The sequence below is a fragment of the Geotrypetes seraphini genome, chromosome 11, assembly GCF_902459505.1.
Source record: "Geotrypetes seraphini chromosome 11, aGeoSer1.1, whole genome shotgun sequence".
Classification (NCBI taxonomy): Eukaryota; Metazoa; Chordata; class Amphibia; order Gymnophiona; family Dermophiidae; genus Geotrypetes; species Geotrypetes seraphini.
Genome location: NC_047094.1, coordinates 87,442,965 through 87,466,107, shown reverse-complemented (window position 1 = coordinate 87,466,107; position 23,143 = coordinate 87,442,965). Strand labels below are relative to the sequence as shown.

General features: G+C 45.0%; 2 protein-coding genes across 15 annotated transcripts in view; one reads left to right on the top strand and one right to left on the bottom strand.

Annotated features, from left to right (window-relative positions):
- The window catches only part of YTHDF1 (YTH N6-methyladenosine RNA binding protein 1), a 137,542-nt gene that overhangs the window by 113,716 nt on the left and 683 nt on the right, over nt 1–23,143 (bottom strand). For 5 of the 9 annotated variants that reach the window (XR_004541106.1, XM_033963587.1, XM_033963594.1 and 2 more), the window contains exons 1-3: nt 22,249–22,370; nt 21,300–21,354; nt 19,975–20,054 (exon numbers count right to left, since the gene is read on the bottom strand). Coding sequence is in view for 7 of the 9 variants with exons in the window: in XM_033963587.1 (XP_033819478.1) it covers nt 19,975–20,054; nt 21,300–21,354; nt 22,249–22,275 (162 nt within the window). In the remaining 2 variants the exon portion in view is untranslated. Of the gene's footprint in view, nt 1–19,974; nt 20,178–21,299; nt 21,355–22,248; nt 22,389–23,143 lie in introns of those variants that run through there. The other 4 variants (XM_033963589.1, XM_033963588.1, XM_033963590.1 and 1 more) reach the window with 4 other exon arrangements.
- Nucleotides 22,635–23,143, top strand: part of BIRC7 (baculoviral IAP repeat containing 7) — a 65,235-nt gene continuing 64,726 nt past the window's right edge. For 2 of the 6 annotated variants that reach the window (XM_033963602.1, XM_033963596.1), the window contains exon 1: nt 22,692–22,804. The gene's annotated coding sequence lies outside the window, so the exon portion shown is untranslated. Of the gene's footprint in view, nt 22,917–23,143 lie in introns of all 6 variants that reach the window. The other 4 variants (XM_033963601.1, XM_033963598.1, XM_033963597.1 and 1 more) reach the window with 4 other exon arrangements.

Below are 23,143 nucleotides of genomic sequence, written 5' to 3'. Positions count from 1 at the left end.
CTATGTCTATGTGATGCAAGGTTCCAGGAAAAAGATCTAGGTGTCATCGTTGGCAATATGTTGAAACCCTCAGTTCAGTGTGCCGCAGCGGCAGATGAGAGAGAAAATAAAATGTTAGGAATTATCAAGAAAGGAACAGAAAACAAAGATGAAAATGTTATAATGCCCTTGTATAGCTCTATGGTACCTTGAATACTGTGTGCAATTCTGGTCACCATATCTCAAAAAAGATACAGCGCAATTAGAAAAAGGTACAGAGTAGGGCAATAAAATGATAAAAGGGATGGGGTGACTTCCCTATGACGAAACGCTAAAGAGACAGCTCTGAAGAGATATGATAGAGGTCTATAAAACACTGAGTGGCGTGGAAAGAGTAGATATGAATCACTTGTTTATTCTTTGCAAAAATATTAGAAAGCACAGTTACTTACCATAATGGGTGTTATCCAGGGACAGCAGGCAGATATTTTTACATGTGGGTGACATCATCCACAGAGTCCCAGTATAGACAGCTTTAAAAGTGCATTGCTATTTTAAGAACTTGAGAAAGTTTGCGAACTGCCCGCACTGCACATACGTGAGTGCCATCCCGCCCGATGCCACTCATGGCTCCTCAGTTCCGTAAGCAAGCTAAGAAGCCAACCAGGGGAGGTGGGTTGTGAGAATATCACAGGACAAGCAGGTAGCATATTTTCAGATGTGGAACAGTAGTGTTATGTGAATATATGAACTGAGGACCAAATAGCAGCTTTACAGATTTCATCAATAGGAGTAGAGTGAAGTAAAGCGACTGAAGCTACCATAGCTCTGACTTTGTTGCCTGTGACATGACTCCCAAGTTGTAGTCCAGCCTAAGCATAACAGAAAGATACAAGAGGCCAACCAGGTGGAAATAATTCTCTTGGATACTGGATGTTCTAACTTGTTAGGATCAAAGAAGATGAAAAGTTGAGGAGATGTTCTGTGCGATTGAGTGTTCTGCAAATAGTAAGCCAATGTTTGTTTGCAGTCCAGATAAGAATGAGGCTTAGAAAAGAATACTGGAAGTACAATAGATGATTAAGGTAGAATTTAGTGATGACCTTTGGAAGAAACTTGGAAAGGGTGTGAAGCACCATTCTTTCATGGTGGAACACTGTGAAAGGAGGATCCACCACCAGTGCTTGAAGTTCACCGACTTGTCGAGCTGAAGTAAGAAATGAAAAAGACCACTTTCCAAGTAAGGTACTTGAGATGAGCCATAGACATTTGGAGGCTTCATCAATGCAGCAAGAACCACATTAAGATCTCATACCAGAAGTGGTTTGAGAGGAGGTTTGACATTGAAAAGTCCTTTCATGAACCTGAACACAAGAGGGTGAACAGTGAGATTTACTATCGACTGGTCCGTAAAAAGCATTGATAGCACTGAGATGAGCTTTAATTGAAGTAGTTTTGAGGCCGGAATTGGATAAATGTAGATTGTAGAAGATACTCCAATACTGAAGATATAGATGTGGATTTAGCCTCATGATGAAGAGCACACCAAGTGGAAAACCGTGTCCATTTTTGCTGCCAACACTGCTGCGTGGATGGTTTCCTGGATGCTTCCAAGATTAATCTGACAGGCTGAGAAAGATGAAGGTCAGCCGATGTTAGACCAAGAGGTACCAAGTTGTCAGGTAGACTGGAAGACTGGAATGGAGAAGAGATTCGTGATTCTGTGTGAGAAGAAACAGGAAAATTTGAAGGGGTATTGGATCCTTCATACCGAGTTGAAGTAGTAGGGAAAACCAAGGTTGTCTGGGCAACCGAGGAGCTAAAAGAATCATGGTGGCCGATTCCTGCTTATGCTTGACAAGTGTCTTGAAAATGAGGGGGATTGGAGGAAAAGCCCAATCTAGTAGGAAAGCATCTGCTTCCAGACGGTGATGAGAGTACTCCCGGGAGCAAAACCGGGGCAGATTGTGGTTATGGGGGTACACAAACAGGTCTGAGGTGTCCCCCACTTAGAGAAGATGTGATGCAGAACTACAGAACTAAGTGGCCACTCGTTTGGTTGAAGAAACTTTGTTAAGCCTGTCTGCAAGAGAATTCTGTTCCCCTTGAATATAGATGCAGCAGAGGAAATCAGAGCATGGGAAGGCTGCGAAGCAGCGTCTTTAGTGTGATGCAGCTGCTGCTGGAGCCAGGAGGTTTGTGCGTTTCACGGTGAGAGGGTCAATGGGGGATCGTGTGCGCCAGGGAGGGATGCACCGGGGGTGGGGGTGACGACAGCGGTGGCAAACTGCTTAGATGAAATTGCTGGAGAGCAGGGAGGGCCGCATTTTTAAATGTCTCTGCCAGCAAGTGGTACAGATTGTAAGCGTGTGGGGCTGTAGTAAGTTGTGTCGGGCTGTTGTGTGGTGCCGTAGTAAGCGCGCATGCACATTCTTTCCGGGCACGGACCTACGGATCTCGAACATGCCGGTAAGAGTGTGCATGCGCACTTAGGGTTTTATTATAGTAGATTGCTTTCAGGAATATATTGCGAGCAAATCTTCTGGGCCTCCTGACAAAGACGGAGAGACCTCGTGCCTCCTTGTTTATGTAATACATCATGACCTGATTGTCTGTGCAGATAAGGAAGACGATGTTGATCACAATGTGCTGAAAAGCTTTGAGAGAATTGTAGATCGCTCTGAGTTCCAACAGATTTATATGACAAAGGCAGTCCTGGGGAGACAAGTGACCTTGCGTGCAAAGCCCATCCAGATGAGCTCCCCAAGCATAAGTGGACGAGTCCGTGGTCAGAACTTTCTGATGAGGAGGAGTATGGAACAAAAATCCTCTGGACAGATTGGAAGACTTCATGCACCACTGCAGCGACTGTTGAAGCAAAGGAATGACTGTAATGTGTTGAGACTACTGAGATGCAAGAGTCCATTGAGGTATCCCGAGATGAAGTCTCATAAATGGAGCAGCATGCACCGTGGAAGCCATGTGACCCAGTACCACCATCATTTGTCTGGCTGAGATTGATGACTGCAAAGCTGAATCAAATTGTCTTGTCTTTTCTGCGGTAGAAACGCCCTGAGATGAATGGTATTGAGCAGAGCACCTATGAATTGTAGAGTCTGAGATGGCTGAAGTTGGGATTTGAGAAAATTGATTTCAAGACCCAACTGTTGAAGGAAGAGAACTGTTTGCAAATCGCTACTGTCACCCCTTGTGAGGTAGGGTCCTTGATCAGTCAATCGTCCAAGTAAGGAAAAACTTGAAGGCCCTGAGACCATAGTGCTGCTGCCACTACCACCAGGCACTTGGTAAATACTCTGGGAGAGTATGCAAGGCTAAAGGGTAGTACTTTGTATGGATAATAGTGATGAGCCACTTGAAACTAGAGGAATCGTCTGGAGGCTCTCTTTCAGATCCAGAGAGCATAGCCAGTCGTTGCAATCTAAGAGATAACATAAAGTTGCCAGGGATAACATCCAAAACTTTTCCTTCATTAGAAACTTGTTGGAGACCCCTGAGGTCCAAGATTGAACGAAGACCTCCTTCGGAATGAGAAAATACCAGGAGTAAAACACCCGGTTTCTCTGTGCAGGATGAACCCTTTCGATAGCATTGAGAAGGGATTCTATTTCCCGAAGAAGGGATATCTGCTGAGGGTGAGAAGACGACACTCTTGGAGGATGATCTGGAGGCATATCAAAGTGAAAAGAGTATCCATCTCTAATAACTGTTAGTACCCGGAAGTCTGTGGTAATCAGTTCCAGAGGATAATAAAGTTGAAGCCATCCTCCGATGGGTTGAGAGAGAGGGTGAGGCTGGGATAGAGGAACAGTGGCTATGCTCTTGAAAAGCACATCAAAAAGACTAAGCAGGTTTTTGTGGAGCTGCTGTCTGGGTTTTTTGAGGACGTTGTTGTTTCTGTTTCTTCTGCTGTGGTCTAGTAGGAGCAGCAGGTTTGGAAGAAAAATGCCTCCGATAGGTAAGAAAAGAAACGCTTGAAAGTTGAAGGCTTAGTTTTGGATTTAACCAAAGCATCTCAATGTTTCTCATGGTCAGTGAGCTTTTGGGTAGCATTTTCAACAGAATAACCAAATAGCTCACCGCCCAAGCACAGATTGTTAGCCAATCTATCCTGGAGGTTGACTTCAGTAAAGCTTTTGACAGCGTCCCACACCGCAGACTGTTAAACAAGATGAAATCAATGGGGTTAGGAGAGACTCTGACGGCATGGGTCAGAGATTGGCTGAGTGGCAGACGTCAGAGGGTGATGGTTAACGGTACTTTCTCTGGGACATCGGAGGTGACCAGCGGGGTGCCTCAGGGCTCGGTCTTGGGTCCGCTCCTCTTCAACATATTCATAGGAGATCTGACTCAAGGGCTTCAAGGTAAAGTAACATTATTCGCCGACGACGCCAAACTATGTAATATGGTAAGCGAGGGCAATTTACAAGATAGTATGGCGCAGGACCTGCGCACATTGGAATGCTGGTCCTCAACCTGGCAGCTGGGCTTCAATGCTGGAAAATGTAAGGTCATGCACCTAGGTAACAGAAACCCGTGCAGAACTTATACCTTGAACGGGGAGACCTTGACCAGGACTTCAGGGGAACGAGATTTGGGAGTAATCATTAGTGCAGACATGAAATCTGCCAATCAGGTGGAGAAGGCTTCCTCAAGGGCAAGGCAGATGCTGGGTTGTATCCGTAGAAGTTTTGTCAGCAGAAAGCCTGCTGTCATTATGCCATTGTACAGGGCCATGGTGAGACCTCATCTGGAATACTGCATGTAATTCTGGAAGCCACACTACCGCAAAGACGTGCAGAGGGTCGAGTCGGTCCAAAGAATGGCCACCAGAATGGTCTCAGGGCTTAAAGGTCTCCCGTACGAAGCAAGACTAGACAATTTGCAGCTCTACACTCTAGAGGAGCGCAGGGAGAGGGGAGACATGATTGAGACGTTTAAATACGTCACCGGACGTATAGAAGTGGAAGATAACATCTTCCTTCTTAGAGGCCCCTCAACCACAAGAGGGCACCCGCTCAAACTCAGGGGCGGAAAATTTCACGGCGACACCAGGAAGTATTTCTTCACGGAACAAGTGATTGATCGGTGGAACGGGCTTCCAGTGCAGGTGATCGAGGCCAGCAGTGTGCCAGATTTTAAGAATAAATGGGACGCCCATGTGGGATCCCTAAGAGGGTCAGGGCAAAACACTAGCTAATCTTAAGGGGAGGGTCTATAGTGGGCAGACTTGATGGGCCTTGGCCCTTTTCTGCCATCATCTTTCTATGTTTCTATGTTTCTTTCTATCAATATTGGAGCCTCTGAGCCATGCCTGGAAGACAATTAAAAGGCATCATAAGTCGATCTCGCCATATACCTTCTAGCCAGAGCAAGGGTGCGAGAGATGTGGCAAAAATCCTGTAATTGCTGTGAAGGGATGTACCTATCAAAAGACAATTTCTTAACCAGAGTCTTGACATAGCAGGAAATATAGAAATTGTAGTTTAGGACTCTGTTAGACAACATGGAATTTCAGTATAGGTGACGGACAAACTTGTCCATAGTGCGCCCTTCACATCCTGGGGGCACTGAGGCATAAACTCTGGATGGAGTAGATTTTTTCAAAGTCAATTCTACTACCAGGGACTGATGCTGACGTTGTGGCTTGTCAAAACCAGGAGAAGAGATAATTTTCTATAAAGAGTCCAATTTTCTGGGAGCTACAATAATAGTAAAGGGAGGTCTCCCAGTTCTTATGAAGAGTCTCTGTGAGACTATCATGTAATGGTAGTCGCAGAAGTTCTTTAGGAGGCTCATCATTGTCCAAAGCCTCTAAATATTCAGCACTATGAGCTTCTAATTAGACTGCAAGCTCTTTGCCCAACTGCCGAATTAATTTTGTGAAAGTCATTCGGAGACTTAGCTCTTTGTGGAGACTTTTGAGGAGACTTCTCAGAAGTCTCTGTAGTAGACTCAGGGACATCATCCACTGAGTCAGACTGTAAGTCCGAGTCAAAAAAGTCTTTTGGCGAAGGAGTGCATCAGGATCAATGACGTCGGGTCTGGGGCCAATCTGATGAAGATGACCATGTATGATGCCACTTCCTTTTACGCTTAGAAGAGCGGGAAAGAGAGCGGTGTTTATGCTTCGAAGTAGCTGAGAATGAATGATGCTGAGCTGACTTGGATCGCCGAGAGGAGGAAGAACGTTGATGTCTTGAAGAGCTGAATCGACACCTTGATGGAGAATGGTATCTGTGATGAGACACCCTGTTTTTATACATGGTATCGGAGATTCAGTATCGGTACCACAGGACCTGGTGACCTTATGCTCAGGTTGGATTGCTACTGATGGAGACAGTGTTGGAGCAAGAAGCTTGAACATGTCACTGATTTGGAAAAGCACTTTGAGCTTCTCACGATACGAGAGCACCAGTACCGTTTAGCATTCTGTTGGTACCATCAGTGCCTTGTCTGGCCTCGGCAAGGGTGACCATGAAGAGGATGCACACCTCGATGTAGAAGAGGCGAGACGTAAGAGCGGTCATCGCTTGGTCAGCATCAAGGGACTCGATGCAATACTGACCTGCGAGACCTGTTGGGAAGCTGGTGACTGTTTAGCTGGCTTACCTGATGGAGTAATATCCCCCGACGCCGATGCTTTTGATGTTGAAGGATGCAATGTCTTCTCGGTGTCCATCCCGGTGCCGAACAACTTTTCTTGTTGGAGCTTTCGACTCTTAATGGTACATTTTTGCAGGATAGAACACCGTTCGTATGATTCAACATGGTGTTCTGGGCCAAGGCACTGTAAGCACTAACTTTGTGGGTCAGTGATGGAAATTTGCCATTGGCACCTGCAACACTTTTTTAAAAGCAGTTGGCGACCGGGACATCGACGGAAAAACCTCCTCAGCCAAATTGAATTCAATGGCTGAGGGAAAAGAAGAGGCCTCGACGGGCTAAGCCCGCAAGGTGAGAAAAGTGAGGAAAAAAATGTCCCCGACTTTTTTGTTTTTTTTGAGGGGGGGTGTTTAACTCAAATAAAATACATATCTAAAAAACAAAGAAAAAATATGACTAAAATATACGCATGAGCGGGAAGGCAAAGGTAAAATTTGAACAACGTTCAAAAAACATGACTTCTTAGCTCCACAGAAAGCTAAGAACTGATGAGTCATGAGTGGCGTTGGATGGGTAGATATTCGCACATGCAAGGTGTAGGCAGTTTACGAACTTTCTCAAGTTCTTAAAGTGGCGATGCGCTTTTAAAGCTGTTTGTACCGGGGCTCTGTGGATGACGTAACCCACATGTGAGAATATGCTGCCTGCTTGTCCTGGGATAATAGGGGGCATGCAATGAAGCTACTAAGTACAGTTAAACCTCGGTTTGCGAGTAACCCAGTTTGCGAGTGTTTTGCAAGACGAGCAAAACACTCAGCAAACTTTTGACTCGCAAACCGAGTGTTGACTCGATTTGCGAGCACTCCCCCCCCCCCAATAACCAGCATCGCTCCCCCCCCGCTCACAAAGGCCCCCTTGCTCCTACCGGCATCCCCCCAAGCGAACCGGCCCCCCCCCCCCCGCCCGAACAACTTAAACTTACCCCCCCCTCATCTAGCGCAGGCACAGATTGTGTGCCTAGAAGATCTTCCGTCTTCCGGCTTCTGCCATGCATCTGCGCATGCTCAAGGACTTCTAATTCTCCCTCTCGCCGAGATTCTCGGCAGATGCATGCTCAAGGCAGGCAGGCAGAAGCCGGAAGATCTTCTAGGCACACGAAAGCGAGTTTCCATTATTTTCTATGGGGAAACTCGCTTTGATAAACGACCATTTTGGATTACGAGCATGCTCCTGGAACGGATTATGCTCGTAATCCAAGGTACCACTGTAGTAGGTTTAAAACCAACCTGGAGAAAATATTTCATCACTCAAAGTATAATTAAACTCTGGATAAGCAGCATAAAATCTGTTTTACTCTTTGGGATCTTGACCAGGTTGGACTTTGTTGGAAACAGGATACTGGGCTTGATGAATCTTTAGTTTGGCCCTGTATGGCAACTTTAATGTTCATATAAACATATATGTCGCCTTATAAAACATATCTATTTGTATAATTTTTGGTATAACTAAGCTTTTGTTGTTTATCATAACTGTGAGAAATAAGAGATTCAATTATCTCTTGGATCACTATTAGTGTTGGTTGATTTAACTTGACTAAGAGAATCCAATTCATTAAAATTTGATGCAGTTAAATAAAATCTGAGTTAAAGAAAACCAATACAGTCAAACCTCGGTTTGGGAGCAATGTGGTTTGCAAATGTTTTGCAAGACGAACAAAACATTCCCGCAAATCGTGCCTCGCAAAATGAGCATTGACTTGGTTTGCGAGCAGCCCCACCCCCACCCCGGTGATCCAGCACCCCCCCGCTCATGTCGCCCCCCCGATCCAGCATCCCCCCACCCACGCGCCTAAACACAATCTCGAGAATCTCGGAGAGAGCGAGAACCAGAAGGCCTTGAGCATGCAGATGCTCAAGGCCCAGCCCAGGCAAGAGGGATGATTTTCAGGCACCGGCATGTCCTGTACGTTGGTGCTGGTGCCAGATCGGGGTAAGGGATTGTGTTTGGGTGGGTGGTAGGTGGGTGATGCGGATTGCGGGGGGGGGGATGCACGATGCGAGCAGGGTGGGGGAGTGATGCTGGTTCTTGGGGGGGGGAGAGGGGGTGATGCTGGTTCTCGGGGGGGGGAGGGGGAGTGGAGCAGCGCCGGTGGCCTCGGGGGTGGGTAAGGTGGAGCATCACCGGTGGCCTCGGGGCAGGGGGGGAACGAATCAAGCGAGTTTCCCTTACTTCCTATGGGGAAACTTGCTTTAATATACGAGCAATTTGGTGCTTCTGGAATGAATTATGCTCGTAAACCTAGGTTCCACTGTATATACTTTGTTTATAAAGTGCGACAAAATGAAAATCTAAGGCATCTGTACACCTACTTATAAGATATTGTATGTATTTGGTTTCAGATATATCTTTCAAGAAACTACTTAAGACCAGCAATTGCCTATGCTGAGGTTAATGGGCGATATGTCAAGTTTAAAAAAAAAAAAAAAAGCGTAGGGCTCCGATACAATGTCTTCCAGCCAATGTAAAGTTTAACCATGTCAAGACTAAACACGGAGCCATGTTTTGGCAGACACCTGCCTGCATCAGAAGTCACAAATTCTTATATCATGTAAATACTCAAGGCCCCGATTCACTAAAGTCAGCGATCGTCGCTAAACCTGTTTTCACAGGTTTAGCGACGATTGCTGCTACCAACCCGATTCACTAAACGGACCACCGTGTATGTTCCAATCCGATCCAACCCATACAAATGAGTAAAAACCCCATGCAAAATAGCAAAGCGAATGATTCACTAACATTTGCTTGGCTATTTTGCCTCTGGTTTTACGATCCTAAAACCCAACTGCTGTAAACCTATCGGTAACTGTGTTACAGACAGGTCTGCTGGTTTTTTGACAAGTCTGCCTCTAGTTTTTTTTCTCCCATGGCATAGATATTTTGCGTGTATTACACATGCAAAGTATTTGCCCCATAAAAAACAAGCAGAGCTGTCAAAAATCTGCCTCACTCCACAGCACGTGGCGACCTACAAACGGGAGGGACAAGATCTGCAAACCATGGTCTATGTGGCCAATCTAATGCGATTAACACCAATTTCCCCAGGTGTCAAACCGTCCTGTGCAGAACCCAACCAATCATCGGCCAAGGTGGAAAGATGTAGAGCAGACCGTTCGAAGGCCATAGCTGTAGGAGCACATCCAGTCCCATATTCCTGGTTCTGGCTGAAAAAACTTGCTACTTTGGCATTCCATAACTGGAAGGTCCTACTCTGAATGTCACACTGAAAGGCTACCTGGGACAGCTCCCACTCAGCTGAATCCAGAGCCGTCCGACTGAGGAAGTCCATGTTTGATTCCCCCGCAACATGAACGACCGACAGAAACAGCAGATATGCCTCTGCCCACTGAAACAATCGAAAAGCTTCCTCTACCATCAGAACACTGAGTGCCCCCCCCCACCCCTCCCCAACAGATGATAAAGGCCACCACAGTCACATTATTCAAAAGAATCCAGACCGGACAGCCCTCTACTAGAGACTGAAATGCTAATACTATTCTGGATTCCAGGCAATTGATGGGGCCAATGAGCCTCCAATTTGGATCAGACCCCTTGGCATCATGATGAAAACAGCAAGCACCCCAACCTAAAAGGCTGGCATCCATGATTACTACTATCCATTGAGGAGACGCCAAAGTCATCCCCCATCCTAAGTTAGTCGGAGACAGCCACCATGACAGGCTGTGTTTGGCTGTAGGAGTCCAACAGAGTCGCAGAGAATAATCCCAGGAGACTTGCAACCAATGGCTTAAAACAGAAGTCTGTAGAGGCCACATGTGAGCCCAGGCCCAGGTAACTACATCCAGCATCACCAACATGGATCCCAGCACTTACACATAATCTCAGGTTCAGGGCCACAAGTCCTGCAGCAAGGTGTGAATCTGAGAAACGAGTGTGGTCCTCCGAGACTCCGGCAGGAAAACCTTCCCCAGGCCATGTCGAACCGGGTTTCCAGGTACTCCAGAGTCTGAGATGGCTCCAGATGACTGTTGGCCAGACTGACCATCCAGCATAAGCACTGCAGCACAGTTATGATACAGAAGTGATCCAACCACCTTTTAGCACTGAGGCAGCTCAGATCAACCAGTTGTCCAGATAAGAGTGGACTCTGATCCCCTCCCTCTGAACGCCACCATGACTACCATCACCTTGGAAAAGGTTTGAGGACTTGTCACCAACTTGAAAGGCAAGGCCCGAAACTGGAAATGCCAGCACAGTACTGCAAAGCACAGAAAACAATGAGGCAGCCATTGTAATGTGCAGGTAAGCCTCCTTAAGATCCAGCGTCATCAAGAACTCCCTAGGCTAGACTGCATTTACAACTGAGCAAAGCGTCCATCTGGAATTGTTTTATCTTTAAGAACCAGTTTACGTGTTAGAGATCCAATACCAGGCAAAAAGAACTGCCTTTTTTTGGCACCACGAAGTAGAAGAAATACCTATCCCACTCCTATCTCATGCAATGCGTGCAGTGTCCAGAAATGTTTCCTGCTTCCAAGGGTCAAGGCAAGGAGATTTCAAAAAGGAATCAACTGGACAGGCAAGTTCCAACATGTATCCTTCTCAAATATGTCAAGAATACACTGATCGGTGGTAATATTGGCCCACTCCTTGAAGAGACACTGCTATCCCCCTATCATGTCCTCCGAGGAATGAACCAAGTGACCATCAATGAGAAGAGTTCAAAGGCTGGGCTTTCCGCACAGGCTGGTATGAAGACCACTTGGAGGGACGAAGGACTGTCACAGCCAAAACTGATCCCTCTGGGGCCCCTGGGACTGACCAGGATAGTAACATTTGGAATCCCAGAACCATGTCTATGTTTGAGCCTGCCAAGTCATTCCTCTATACTGGTCTTCAGGCAAATCCTGGGTCTTAAGCATCTCCCAGATCTTTGACCAACTTCTCCAGGCCTTTGCCGAAAAAGCAACTTCCCTTGAAAAAGAAGTTTAATAAGGCATTTCTTGGACACTGCTTCCGCTGTCTAATTCCACAGCTAAAGCAACCTGTGTGCTGTGATCGTTACTGCTATCTGCTTTGCAGAGGCTCGGACCAGGATGTACAAGGAATCCGACAAATATGCTTATCCGGAATCCATTTGCGGCAGTTCTCTGACTGAGGCTGATGAACTCTCAGCCACTGAGACTGTCGCCTGTTGCGCCCAGGAGACTTGCTCTTGCTGCAAATGAGCTACAGATGGTGGTCTGTAAAGAAAGAGCTGCCACTTCAAAGGCGAGCATCAGAGTTGTCTCTAGTTTACTATCCTGGGCATCTTTAATAGGAAGAGTGGTCTTTTTGGTGACCACCATCAAAGAAACCACCTTTGGCCGCAAGCTTCTCCAGCTCCTCCCTGGAAAGAGGATAAATGCGAAACATAGCTCACACCACATTTAAAGTGGAGTCAGGAGAAGACCACTGTGCCAAAATAAACTCCTGTATGGCCTCATGAACCAGAAAGACTTTAGGCAGCTGCCTAGTGCTCACCATTTTCAGGTTTGAGGTAGTCTGACCTAAAGCCTCTGGATCTACAATATTGAGAGCCTCCAATGCTCAGACTATAAAGGCCGGAAGTTCCTCTTTATTAAAGAGCTGGACCACCGACAGGTCATCTGGTTCCCTCCTCAGAATCTAACCATTTGTCCAAGCCTTCCAAGGAGGGGGGGGAGGGTCTGAGGTGGAACCTACCAATTCTGCCACCTCAGACATCATGGAGGATGTAAGAACTCTTGAAGCCCCCAAAAGGAAATATTGAAGCTTACGCCATTTTGAGGCACACTCCTCAAGATCCGAGAGAGAAGCAGAGCCCTGAAGCATAGTACCAACCTGCTTCCGAAGATAGGCTTGATGCAGCAGACAAATTCTGGGAAAAAGGGCTCTTGAGCCCCCTTCCCATTCTGCACTCCCAACTTACCACCTCACCTGAGCCTGAAAAAAGCCCAGGGGCACCAAGGTCTAAGGCTCCCCTGCAGTCCCCTGTGGAATTTGTCTCCATGTGGGAACTCCCTGACCCAGCCACTCCATTTACTGAATCGGATGCTCCCAAGCCACCTCACAGCTGAAGCAGGCCTCCGACGCTGCTCTCTGTTTTCTACAGCGGGAGCAGTGTTTTACCATTTCAGCAACCATAGTGCAATGTCCGTCAAAGGCCTAATTGAATGCCCTTGACATGCTCCTTTGCCTGGTCGCTATTATTTTTTTATGGATGTGTGCTCCCGCAGCCACATGGAAGGCCTGCCAAGGCCACATGGAAGGCCAGCCACATGGGAGGCTGAAGTGCAGACCACGAGAAAGGCAAAACAATAGCACAAACACCCTAGCCTTGCTTCCCTAGCTGACAGGAACCCTGCAAAATGTCCCCAGCAACAGGAGATGACTCTGTTCCTCAAATTTATCTGCAGAATCTGTACCATTTAACAGTGAATGATGGCCTAAGTTCATCTAGTAGCAACATAGCACAGAACATAGCAAGCATTGACCTGTGTAGGTTTGACAAGCTCAATGAGATACTAGGTCTTAAATCATAACCACCACCACACTTTGTGAAATTTCTTATATGCCTTCCAAGTACTATTACAGTATAAAGCTGATTTAATATTTCTTAGAAGATAAAGCAAGTTGATATATCAACTACTAGCTCTTTAAGCCCGTTACATTAACGGGTGCTAGAGACGCTTCATCCCTTTCCCCTTCCCCTTGCACGGTCTCCCTCGTGATCAGGATGGGGCCGGCGGAGAGGAGCTAGGCGGCTGGAGGAGTAGCAGCCTTCGTCCTAACTGGATTTCCTTTTTTATCTGCATCGGGAAGGTGGAGAGCGGCCTGCGAGGTTCGCTACAGCGGCTGGCGAACTTCAGCAGGTCGCTTTGAAGAGCAGCGGGAGGGAGGAGTCTCTGGAACATGCGCCTCCAACTAGCGCAGGCGCCGTGAGGTGCGACACAGAAGCACACCTCACACCACCAGGAATCACGATTTTTGAAAAGCACATGCGCGCTTAGCCTTTTATTATGGATATGATAAACTTAATATATGGAAAATGGTAACAATGGAAATTGACAGCATAAATACAGAAAAACTGACCCCTTTAGAATGCCCACTGCACCTCTGGACCACCAGAATTCGGCAGAGGAAGTACGACGGACAGGGCAGGGGGCTGGGTGCAGAGCCTGATAGGGCAGGGCACTTGAATATTAAGCCGCCAGACTTATATTTGAGTCAACCATTTTTCCTCCTTTTTTGGGGCAAAATGGAGGTCTCTACTTATATTAGAGTGTATATGGTATATTTAACTTTTATTGTGAAGTATTAAATAGAGTTGTAGTAATTGCTTTTTTATTTAGAATACCAAACCCTGAATCAGTGATTTGCATACGAAACATGTATGTTGGCAGTGGTGCAATTTAAAACCTATGGGTATATGTTAGGCTTTATGTCACATCAGAGCTTTTCAGATAAGTCTAAACAATCAATAATAATAAAATGTTAAGCACGCATGCGCACTCGAAAGTCGTGTTCCCTGTTCCGTCACAACGGCACGAGTGCGCATGCGCGCTTAACGTCAGTCTCCTTTTTTTCAAGCCGCTGCTAGCGACGCGTCGGAGCTGGACCCCCCATTGACCCTCCCACCGCTACAAGGCTGACAAACCCGGCATGAGCAGCAGCGTCGCAGGCACACTAAACGCTGCTTCGGCTCTTCTACTGGCCTAATTAGGCCAGAAGACCCGAAGCAGCGGCGGCGGCGGGGGGGAGGGGGGGAGTCAGGCAGGTGGAAGGGGAATGGGAGGGAGGCAGGCAGGCTGGCATCGGAGGGGTGGGGGGGTTCAATGGAAGGCAGACAGGGTGGCAAGGGGGTTCCATGAAAACATGCTGCTCAGGGGGATGGGAGGCAAGCAAGCAGGCAGCAGGCATGGGGGGGTTTCAGTGGAAGGGGAAGCAGGCAGGCTGGCATCGGAAAGGGGGTGGGGGGTTCAATGGAAGGCAGACAGCCAGGATGGCATCGGGGGGGGGGGGGTTTCCATGGAAACATGCTGCTCAGGGGAATGGGAGGCAGACTGGCATGGGGGGGGTTCGGTGGAAGGGGGATGGGAGGCAGGCAGGCTGGCATTGGAGGGGGTGGGGGTTCAATGGAAGGCAGGCACGCAGGATGGCATCGGGGGGATTTTCATGAAAATATGCTACTCAGGGGGATGGGAGGCAGGCAGGCTGGCATGGGGGGGATTTCAATTGAAGGGTTATGGGAGGCAACGGAGGGGGTGGGGGGTTTTCAATGGAAGGCAGGCTGGCATCGGAGGGGGGGAGGAAGGAAGCACTGGGGGCACTAAGGACATAGAAAGGGGCACTATGGACATAGGAAGGAGGCACAGGGAGATTCACAGACAGAAAAAATGACAGACAGGCAGCATGCAAGGAGAGAGAGACAAAGAAAAAAAATACCCAGACAGACAGACATCTACTCTAGCACCCGTTAATGTAACAGGCTTAAAGACTAGTAGGAATATAAAAATATAAGTAAATAGATGAGCAGATGAGGAAGCATAACAGCGAAAAACTAAGATTTTTAGTACTTTATGTACTTTGGAGTGCCGCTTCTGAAGGCTCTTCTATTATAAACTGTTTAAATGTTTCACTACAAAGGAAACCCTATGAGAATCTCAGCAAGAGGGAGAATTAGAAGGCCTTGAGCATGTGCAGATGTATGCTCAAGGCCCAGCAGAGGCAGGAAGTTCTTCAAACGGCACCGGCATATCCTGTAGGCTGCGTGCCAGTGCCAGACAGGAGGTAAGTTTCAAGTTGTTTGGGCGGGGGGAGCCTGTTCATGCGGGGGAGGGGGGGAGCGATGCCGTTTCTCGGGGGTGCTTGCAAATCGAGTCGACACTTGGTTTACGAGAATGTTTTGCTTGTCTTGCAAAACACTCGCAATCCGGGTTATTCGCAAACCGAGGTTTGACTATAATTATTTTGTGGACCAGCAGTTGAAGAACACTGGGCTAGTACTAATTGTAACACCATTTTTTCTATTCATTTCTCATATACACACACACACAATATTATTGTATTAACAAATAATGGTTAACCACAAAATTAAACTACACAAAGCACACTGTATGCTTCTCAATATTCATTCCTACCAGAACACAGATATAACCCCATGCAAATACGGGACCAAAAACTAAAAGTACTAATATATATACAAACAAATTCTAAGATGCAAGACTCTGCATGCAGTACAACCCAGAGGAAAAGAAACAAATGCATTTCTTCCTGAACAAACAGCAGATGTAAACCAATCCCTAAATTAAAAAAATAAAATAATTCCCCATACCACTGTTGTCTCCCTCCCTCCATGCTGTGCCTTGCTTTCTGGCCTGCTTCCCGGTGTTATCTTCGGGCCGGCTTCCTCTTCATCATTGCTGCAGTGCACAAAGCCGTGGGCAACGGCTCCTTACGCGTCCCGCGCCTCATCTGAAAGCCTTCCCTCTGACGTTGCGACGTCAAAGGCTTCTGGTTCAGGCGCAGGACACGCAAAGGAGCCTCTGCCCACGGCTTTGTGCACTGTAGCACTGAGAAAGAGGGAGACAGCCCGAAGACAATACCGCATCGATCGCACAGTGGACCGGTAGCTGAAGAGTACTGTCTGAGGTCCGATGCACGTGCCAGCAGTTGAAGAAAACTGGTCTACATGCTGTAAACATTAGGCAGCTTCAATTTATCCAGAACTGTGCAATTAAGTCATTACTGGTTTCTCAAAAACTGGATGACACAATGCACCTTTTAAAAGCAAAACACTGTCTACCATTTTCCTCAAAATTTTTTGTAAGATATTGTTTTCATTTTTTTTTAAATGGTTTCACAGGAAGCGGTAGGACCGTTGGATGACCATGGAATAAAGGGAGTGATAAAGGAGGACAAAGCAATCGCCGACAAACTGAACACATTTTTTGCGTCTGTATTTACCGAAGAAGATGTACACAGCATATCGGAACCCATCAGGCTATATGCTGGAAACGAAGACGGGAAACTGACAGGGTTGACGGTCAGTCTAGAAGAGGTATGCAGGCAGATCGATAGACTTAAGAGTGATAAATCCCTAAGACCGGATGGCATCCAACCAAGGGTCATCAAGGAAATGAAAGGGACTATAGCTAAACTGCTTCAACTAACTGCCAATCTGTCGATCAAATAAGGAAAGATTCCGGAAGACTGGAAGGTGCGAATGTTACGCCGATCTTCAAAAAAAGGTTCGAGGGGAGATCCGGGAAACTACAGACCGATGAGTCTGACCTCAGTACCGGGAAAGATGGTAAAGGCGCTGATAAAGGACCGCATCATTGAACACTTTGACGGACATGGTCTGATGAGGACCAGCCAGCACGGTTTCAGCAAAGGCAGATCTTGTTAGACGAACTTGCTGCAGTTCTTCGAGGGAGTAAATAGGCAGATAAGACAAGTGCAACGGGAGCTCATGGCAGCCATTTCCTATGAGTGATCTGCACGGGGCAGGACCGTAGGAAGATCGCTCCTGCCCCGAAAACCCACTAGATCACCAGGTAAGGCTTAAGGGGGGGTCTAAGAGGGCTTAGAAATAGCCCAAAAATTGAAAACGTATCTTTTTAATTTAAAAAAAAAATAAAAAATTGCAAATAACTGAATCCATGGATGCTAAAACTGCAGATTCGGAGGGAGAAGTGTAAGATAACGGGGTGTATGTGTGTTGGGTATTCGCTCCATAAGACACACCCTTATTGCCACACACTTATAGAGCAAAAAATATAGTACATAGCATTTCTCAATTATCAAATAGGTATGAAACACTGAAAATGAAATGGAGATATCTATTTATCTAAAGAGGATCTCAGAGCATCCCGATTACATCTATAATATTTACAGATAAAATATCAAAGTGCTATTTAATTTGAAACCCTATTTATAACCATAACCAGATGCACAAGGCACACTCTTCAGTACTTTAACCCTACTCCATGATGTCCATAGTCTAAGAGATTGGAGATTCTAAGAGATTGGGGAGGTTCTGCAGTACAGGATCACAGTATAGAATTAGAATGGGCAGGTGACATGGGGCCTTGCTGTAGTTATCCAATATCACATCCTATGTTTCTAGGGGTAACCTTTAAGGTTTTTGACTTCTTTGCTGTTCATATTAAAATGCATTTCCTACCATATGTGCTCAGAGAGTGACAACCCATGAAACCTTGTTTACTTCTGAGGACGGAAGTATAACAGTGTTTACACAAACTGCTCATGATAATCATTTATGGTTAGGGCCCTCAAAGAACTGTTTAGAAAGGGAACTATATAGTCCTTGATTAATATGACAAAGAAAAAAAAAGTGTGTGCAAAAAAGTTGGGGGCATTTGTACAAAAGTCAGTGTCAGTGCATTTCTAAAAGATTTCAACATGTGACAATCAGATGCCCTGTAAAGGTCAGAGGACAACATGCTTTCCACTACTTAAAGTGCTATAATTGCTCCAGAAATGCCCCATAGAAGGGAAAAGACAAACATGAATCGCTGCGCTGGTGCTGTTGCAGCCAAGTATTGAGAATTGGGAAGCAAAATGTCAAGAGCTCCCCTGATCTCCCTGGCCCTGCGCGGACTGGCTGAAAATTTCTGCGGACCGGCGGTTGAAGAACACTGGTGTATATGTCTTGCTCTATAGTACAGTGCAGAAATAAGTTGGATTGTTTGGTTGTTTGGGGGTTTTTTTGGGTTTTTTTGTTAATCTCATATTAGAACCTTTTACTAACCTTAACAACAGAAGACAGATTCATTTGTTAAATTCTCTGATTTCTAAAATTTTTTTTTTTTTAATTTCTTTATTGATATTTTGAACTTGACAATGTATACATTTTTCAAATGTATACATTGTCAAGTTCAAAATATCAATAAAGAAAGGGAGGAGAGACAGGGAGGAGAGACAGGGGTTTTGTTGATCATTGCTCTGTATTACTTGTATTTATAAAATGACAATTGTACAGAATATTGTTTCTTTTTATACTTTAATAAAATACGTTTCAATATAAAATCATATTTATTTGAGGCTTGTACAGATGGGATCAGATGGTTTGCGGGGACTAAGCTCGTGGGGATGGGGCGGAGGCAGGTTTTTAAATTTCAGTCTTAGTAGTTTGCCAGTCCACAAAATAATTATTTTATTTCCGCCGGTCCATATGTGTAAAAAGGTTGAAGAACACTGATATACACCATGCAGATATATTAATATTTTACTTTCAGTATTTGACAGATGCCAAAATCCTTCCTACATTATAACTATGCAGTATGATTCTGCCCTGTACTAGGTTAAGGTGATGGGGAGATTAAGAGCTTAGGTGACAAAAAAGAAATGTTAAACATGTAGGAACAGCAGGCTAGCGAGAACCAACATGAAGGGGACAATTTTCAGGTATGGCATTTTGCTTCTCATATACTGTACCAATGCAACTGGTAAGTATAACTTTTTTAAATTTTTTGTTTGTTTACAGTGTGGTCAAGGCTTTACTATTACTGAACATGAGGTAGGCACCAGAAATGTAGGCCTTGAAAATCCTGGCCTACATTTTCAGTGCCTACCTTTTACGTAGCTGTGATTCTGTAAACAGCACCATTACATGATTGACACATGATCGTCAGCTGCTAATAACGGTGCTGTATACAGAATCCAGGCCAGAATGCCTATCAAATATTCTCCTCAGAATATTTGCCACTTTAAGTGGCATGAAAGAGTAGCTGAGTGGGGTAGTACTACATAGTTTTATAAAATGTCCATTTCAGATGGTTAATAAAATCAGCCAGGTGGTCATGGGGAGAGTACTTCACATATCAGCCACTTGTGTATTGCATCACTATCACGATTTTAAAAAACATGGAAAATAGAAATAGCAGAGAAATAATCATCCCTCAGCAGCAAGTAGATGGAGTCAACATTTGTTGATTAAAGCAAAATATGACTCCTACGAACTATACAAGAGTTATTTTGAGGAACAACGTTCTAGTAACATTATAATAACAGTAATGAGTTGCATGAGGATTTATCTTTGTAGACAAAAACGAGAGTCAAATTGATGATTTCAAAATACTTTAGATGGAACTTAAAATTTAAAATAAAATGTATCTTCATAGGATTTGTAGCTTGAAATGCTCCATATCTCTCATTTACTGAGTGAGTCAGCAGTTTCCCTCAGTCCTCAGAATAAAATAATTTGTTTCATAGCAGTTAAGAAATGCTGTTTTTCCATGGCCAGCAGGAAAAGTACACAATTTGAAAATCTGTGCTCTATGTCCATAAGTAATTAGATGCACTTACCTGATTTGACTGTCCAGAAAGGTAGGGTTCAAAATCATTGTCATGAACAGTATCCTTCTGATGCAATGATCCATTTTGCACTACAATAGTAAATTGCTTCCCATCAGAATTTGCCTTACTCATTTTTCAGACAATAATTGTACACTTTCTGCAATGACTAACAGCTGCCATCATTCCACCAGTTCCTGGTGTATTGAGACTGTCTGATTTCAGCAAGAAAAAATAAATCAGTGCATGCTTAGGCATTACTTACAACATTTGCAAATCTGAAGGTGTTCAACACTTAAAAAAATATGACAACTTTCATCAATGTAGTAATGTAAGATATTAGTATAAACTTTTATAACACGCTTCTAAGATTATAACACTGCTCTACATACTGGTAGTCTTTGGTCTACCACTTTTATTCCTTTTAAAATTATGATCAATATATTTCTTGCTCATACAGAGTACCTTGAAATGCTGTGGATTTATGACGATACAAGGACGTGATAAACCAAAGTACTGTTAGAAATCCAGGCATGAATGTGAAGTTTAACAAGCTTGAAGATAAAAAGAGGATGAGATGAAATGATTCAGCATTCAGAGTGAGTGAAGTAAAAGTAATGTTGCTTTTGAGACTATGACATTTTGTCATCATCACACTGGTGTTCAAAAAATGATTTATTATTTACAAATGCTTGCAGATTTTTGTAGCATTTTTGCAGATATTTTTGTAGCATTTGTTCTAATCTTCTAAATAAGCAAGAAAATTACAGACACAAGTCTTATTTTTTTATATATATATATTTTTTTTAAAAGATATATAAATCCTTCTTCACATTACTTAACGCAGGATATGGTAATATTTGTGTCTTGTAAAACACACAAATATTTAATTAAATAATCCATGTAGTGATCCTAACTACAAAAAAAACTGGTATACAAATCCTTCATCACATTACTTTACGCAGGATATGGTAATATTTTTGTGTTGAAAAACACACAAATATTTAATTAAATAATCCATGTAGTGACCCTAATTTCACATGTATTTCAAGAAAGGACAGTTGTAATGCAAAAAACTGCCTAGTGCTCTGGAGTATAATACTCATCACTTATTTTCCCTTCTCTCCAAGTTGTACTGTCTATGCTTCCTGTACTTGTAAGCAGTTGCTGTTCCATGCCTACTTGGCTTTAAACCTCCACAGCACTCCTTTTGCAATGAATGAGGAATCATTACTGCTGAGTCAAAAGCAAAATTAAGCAAATTGAAAAGTTTGAAGTTGTAAGTAAGCATTTTAAATTATGGATACAATAAATCACATCACCCATACCACTCTTACCTTTACTATCTTGGCCTTTTGGTCTCTGCAGTTTTAAATACCATCCATGTAGAATATGCAAACAAACAAACAAAAAAGAAGTCAAACATATGCATCTAATAAAACTTTTTAAAAGATTTCTACATTTCTTCAAGTCATTTCTTTTTCTAAGCTAGAACCAAGTACTATTGAGTACTCCACCAATCTGCAAAATTAAAGAAACTAGAAAAAAAGCTCAGTCATGTTTGTGCAAAAAAGAAAATCTGAAGGAGTAAAGAGATACAAGAGAAGGAACAGAAGAAAAACGGAATGACAAAAAGATAGGAGTGAAATAGCAGTAATAGGGAATACCTAATGATTACTGCAGTAACCCAAGAACCAAGCTCAATTCCCACTGCAACTCCTTTTGACTCTGTGAGCAAGTCACTTAATGCTCTATTACCCTGGGCACAAAGTACTTCTTGTTTATAATACGTAAACCGCATTGATTGTAATACATCAAATCCTATCCCCTTTCCACACTTCTTTTTCAATAGTAGTTCAGGACGAGTTACCTACTGTACCTGAATGTATATCTCTGTCCTTTGTAGGACTCACAAGGACCCAAGTCTTGTACTTTGAGCGATGCAGGGTTTTAAGTGACTTACCCCAAATCATAAGGAATCACAGTGGGATCTTAACCCAGGCGTCCCTGTTTCCAAACTCGCTGCTTTAACTATTAGGCTACTCCTCCCCGTCAAAGATGATAAACAGAAGAGAGGTGAAGGGTTTTATTTCCCACCCACCACCCCACCGCACTTATGGGAAAATCACTTCATAGATATGCCCTGAAAAGGGAAATGCAAGTGCGGGGAGGGAGAAGCAGAGCAGAGAAAACGAAGGCAGATAAAGAACATATGGCCTATCCAGTCTGCACGATCGCAAAGAGGAAAGGCCCCGACAGGGCTCAGGCCCAACATCCTGCACCTACCTGAGGGTCAACGCTTGTAGCAGACATAATTCATGAACCGGCCCGTGGTGTTCGCGAAGGATCAGAGCGGCACGGCGAAAAGTAACAGGCAAGGGTCGGGAACGAGGGCAGCGCGGGCCCCGGATGCCAGCGGCAGCAGCTCGGGCCTAATTGGGCGCGCTAGCTCTCGGACTCCCGCCGGCTCCCGGCGCTCGCGCTCTCTCTTCCCTATCTGCGGCGGGGGCGCCACTTCACTCTCTCACATTCCCGCCTGAGCGGCCGCTTCTCCCGCGGACTGCAGGCAGTGTCGGTGGCCTTGCACAGCGGGGAGGAAGAAGAAAGGGGCGGAAGCAGTTGGGGAAGACGACGATGATGAGGAGAAACCTCCACTCCAATGGCGGACGCAGGGGACGAGGTTGATTGCCGGTGACGTCAGCAACCGCGCATGGCACGCCGGGATAAGCCTGAAACGGGAGCGGAGTACGCTCACGCATGCGCTTCAGCATAGGCACCTCTGAGTCTGGGAGCCGACAGGTGCGTGCGTGCGTGAGAGGACGTCATGAAGCGGGATTAAAGGGTAACACGGACTCATGTAGAAACGGTGTTAGTGGTTTGCGAGTAGAACAGATAGCTAAAGTTATACCCAGCCAATTCAGACCTCAAAAGAAGGACGGACATATGTACTACAAGTAAATTTTCTTAGATGTAACTTTAAACTTTTGCACAGTCTAATCCTGTAACATGGGGGTAGAGGTAATTCTTTCCAGCTTGCCTAAAATGTTAGGCTGTCGGACTTGCTGCACACTGAACGGCCTAGGCTATAAAGTGCGCGCCTAAATTTTATGGCGTGCAACTCCACAGCAGTGTGGCCACGGGAGGGGCATGCTTAAGATATAATTGCAGTGTTATACAATAA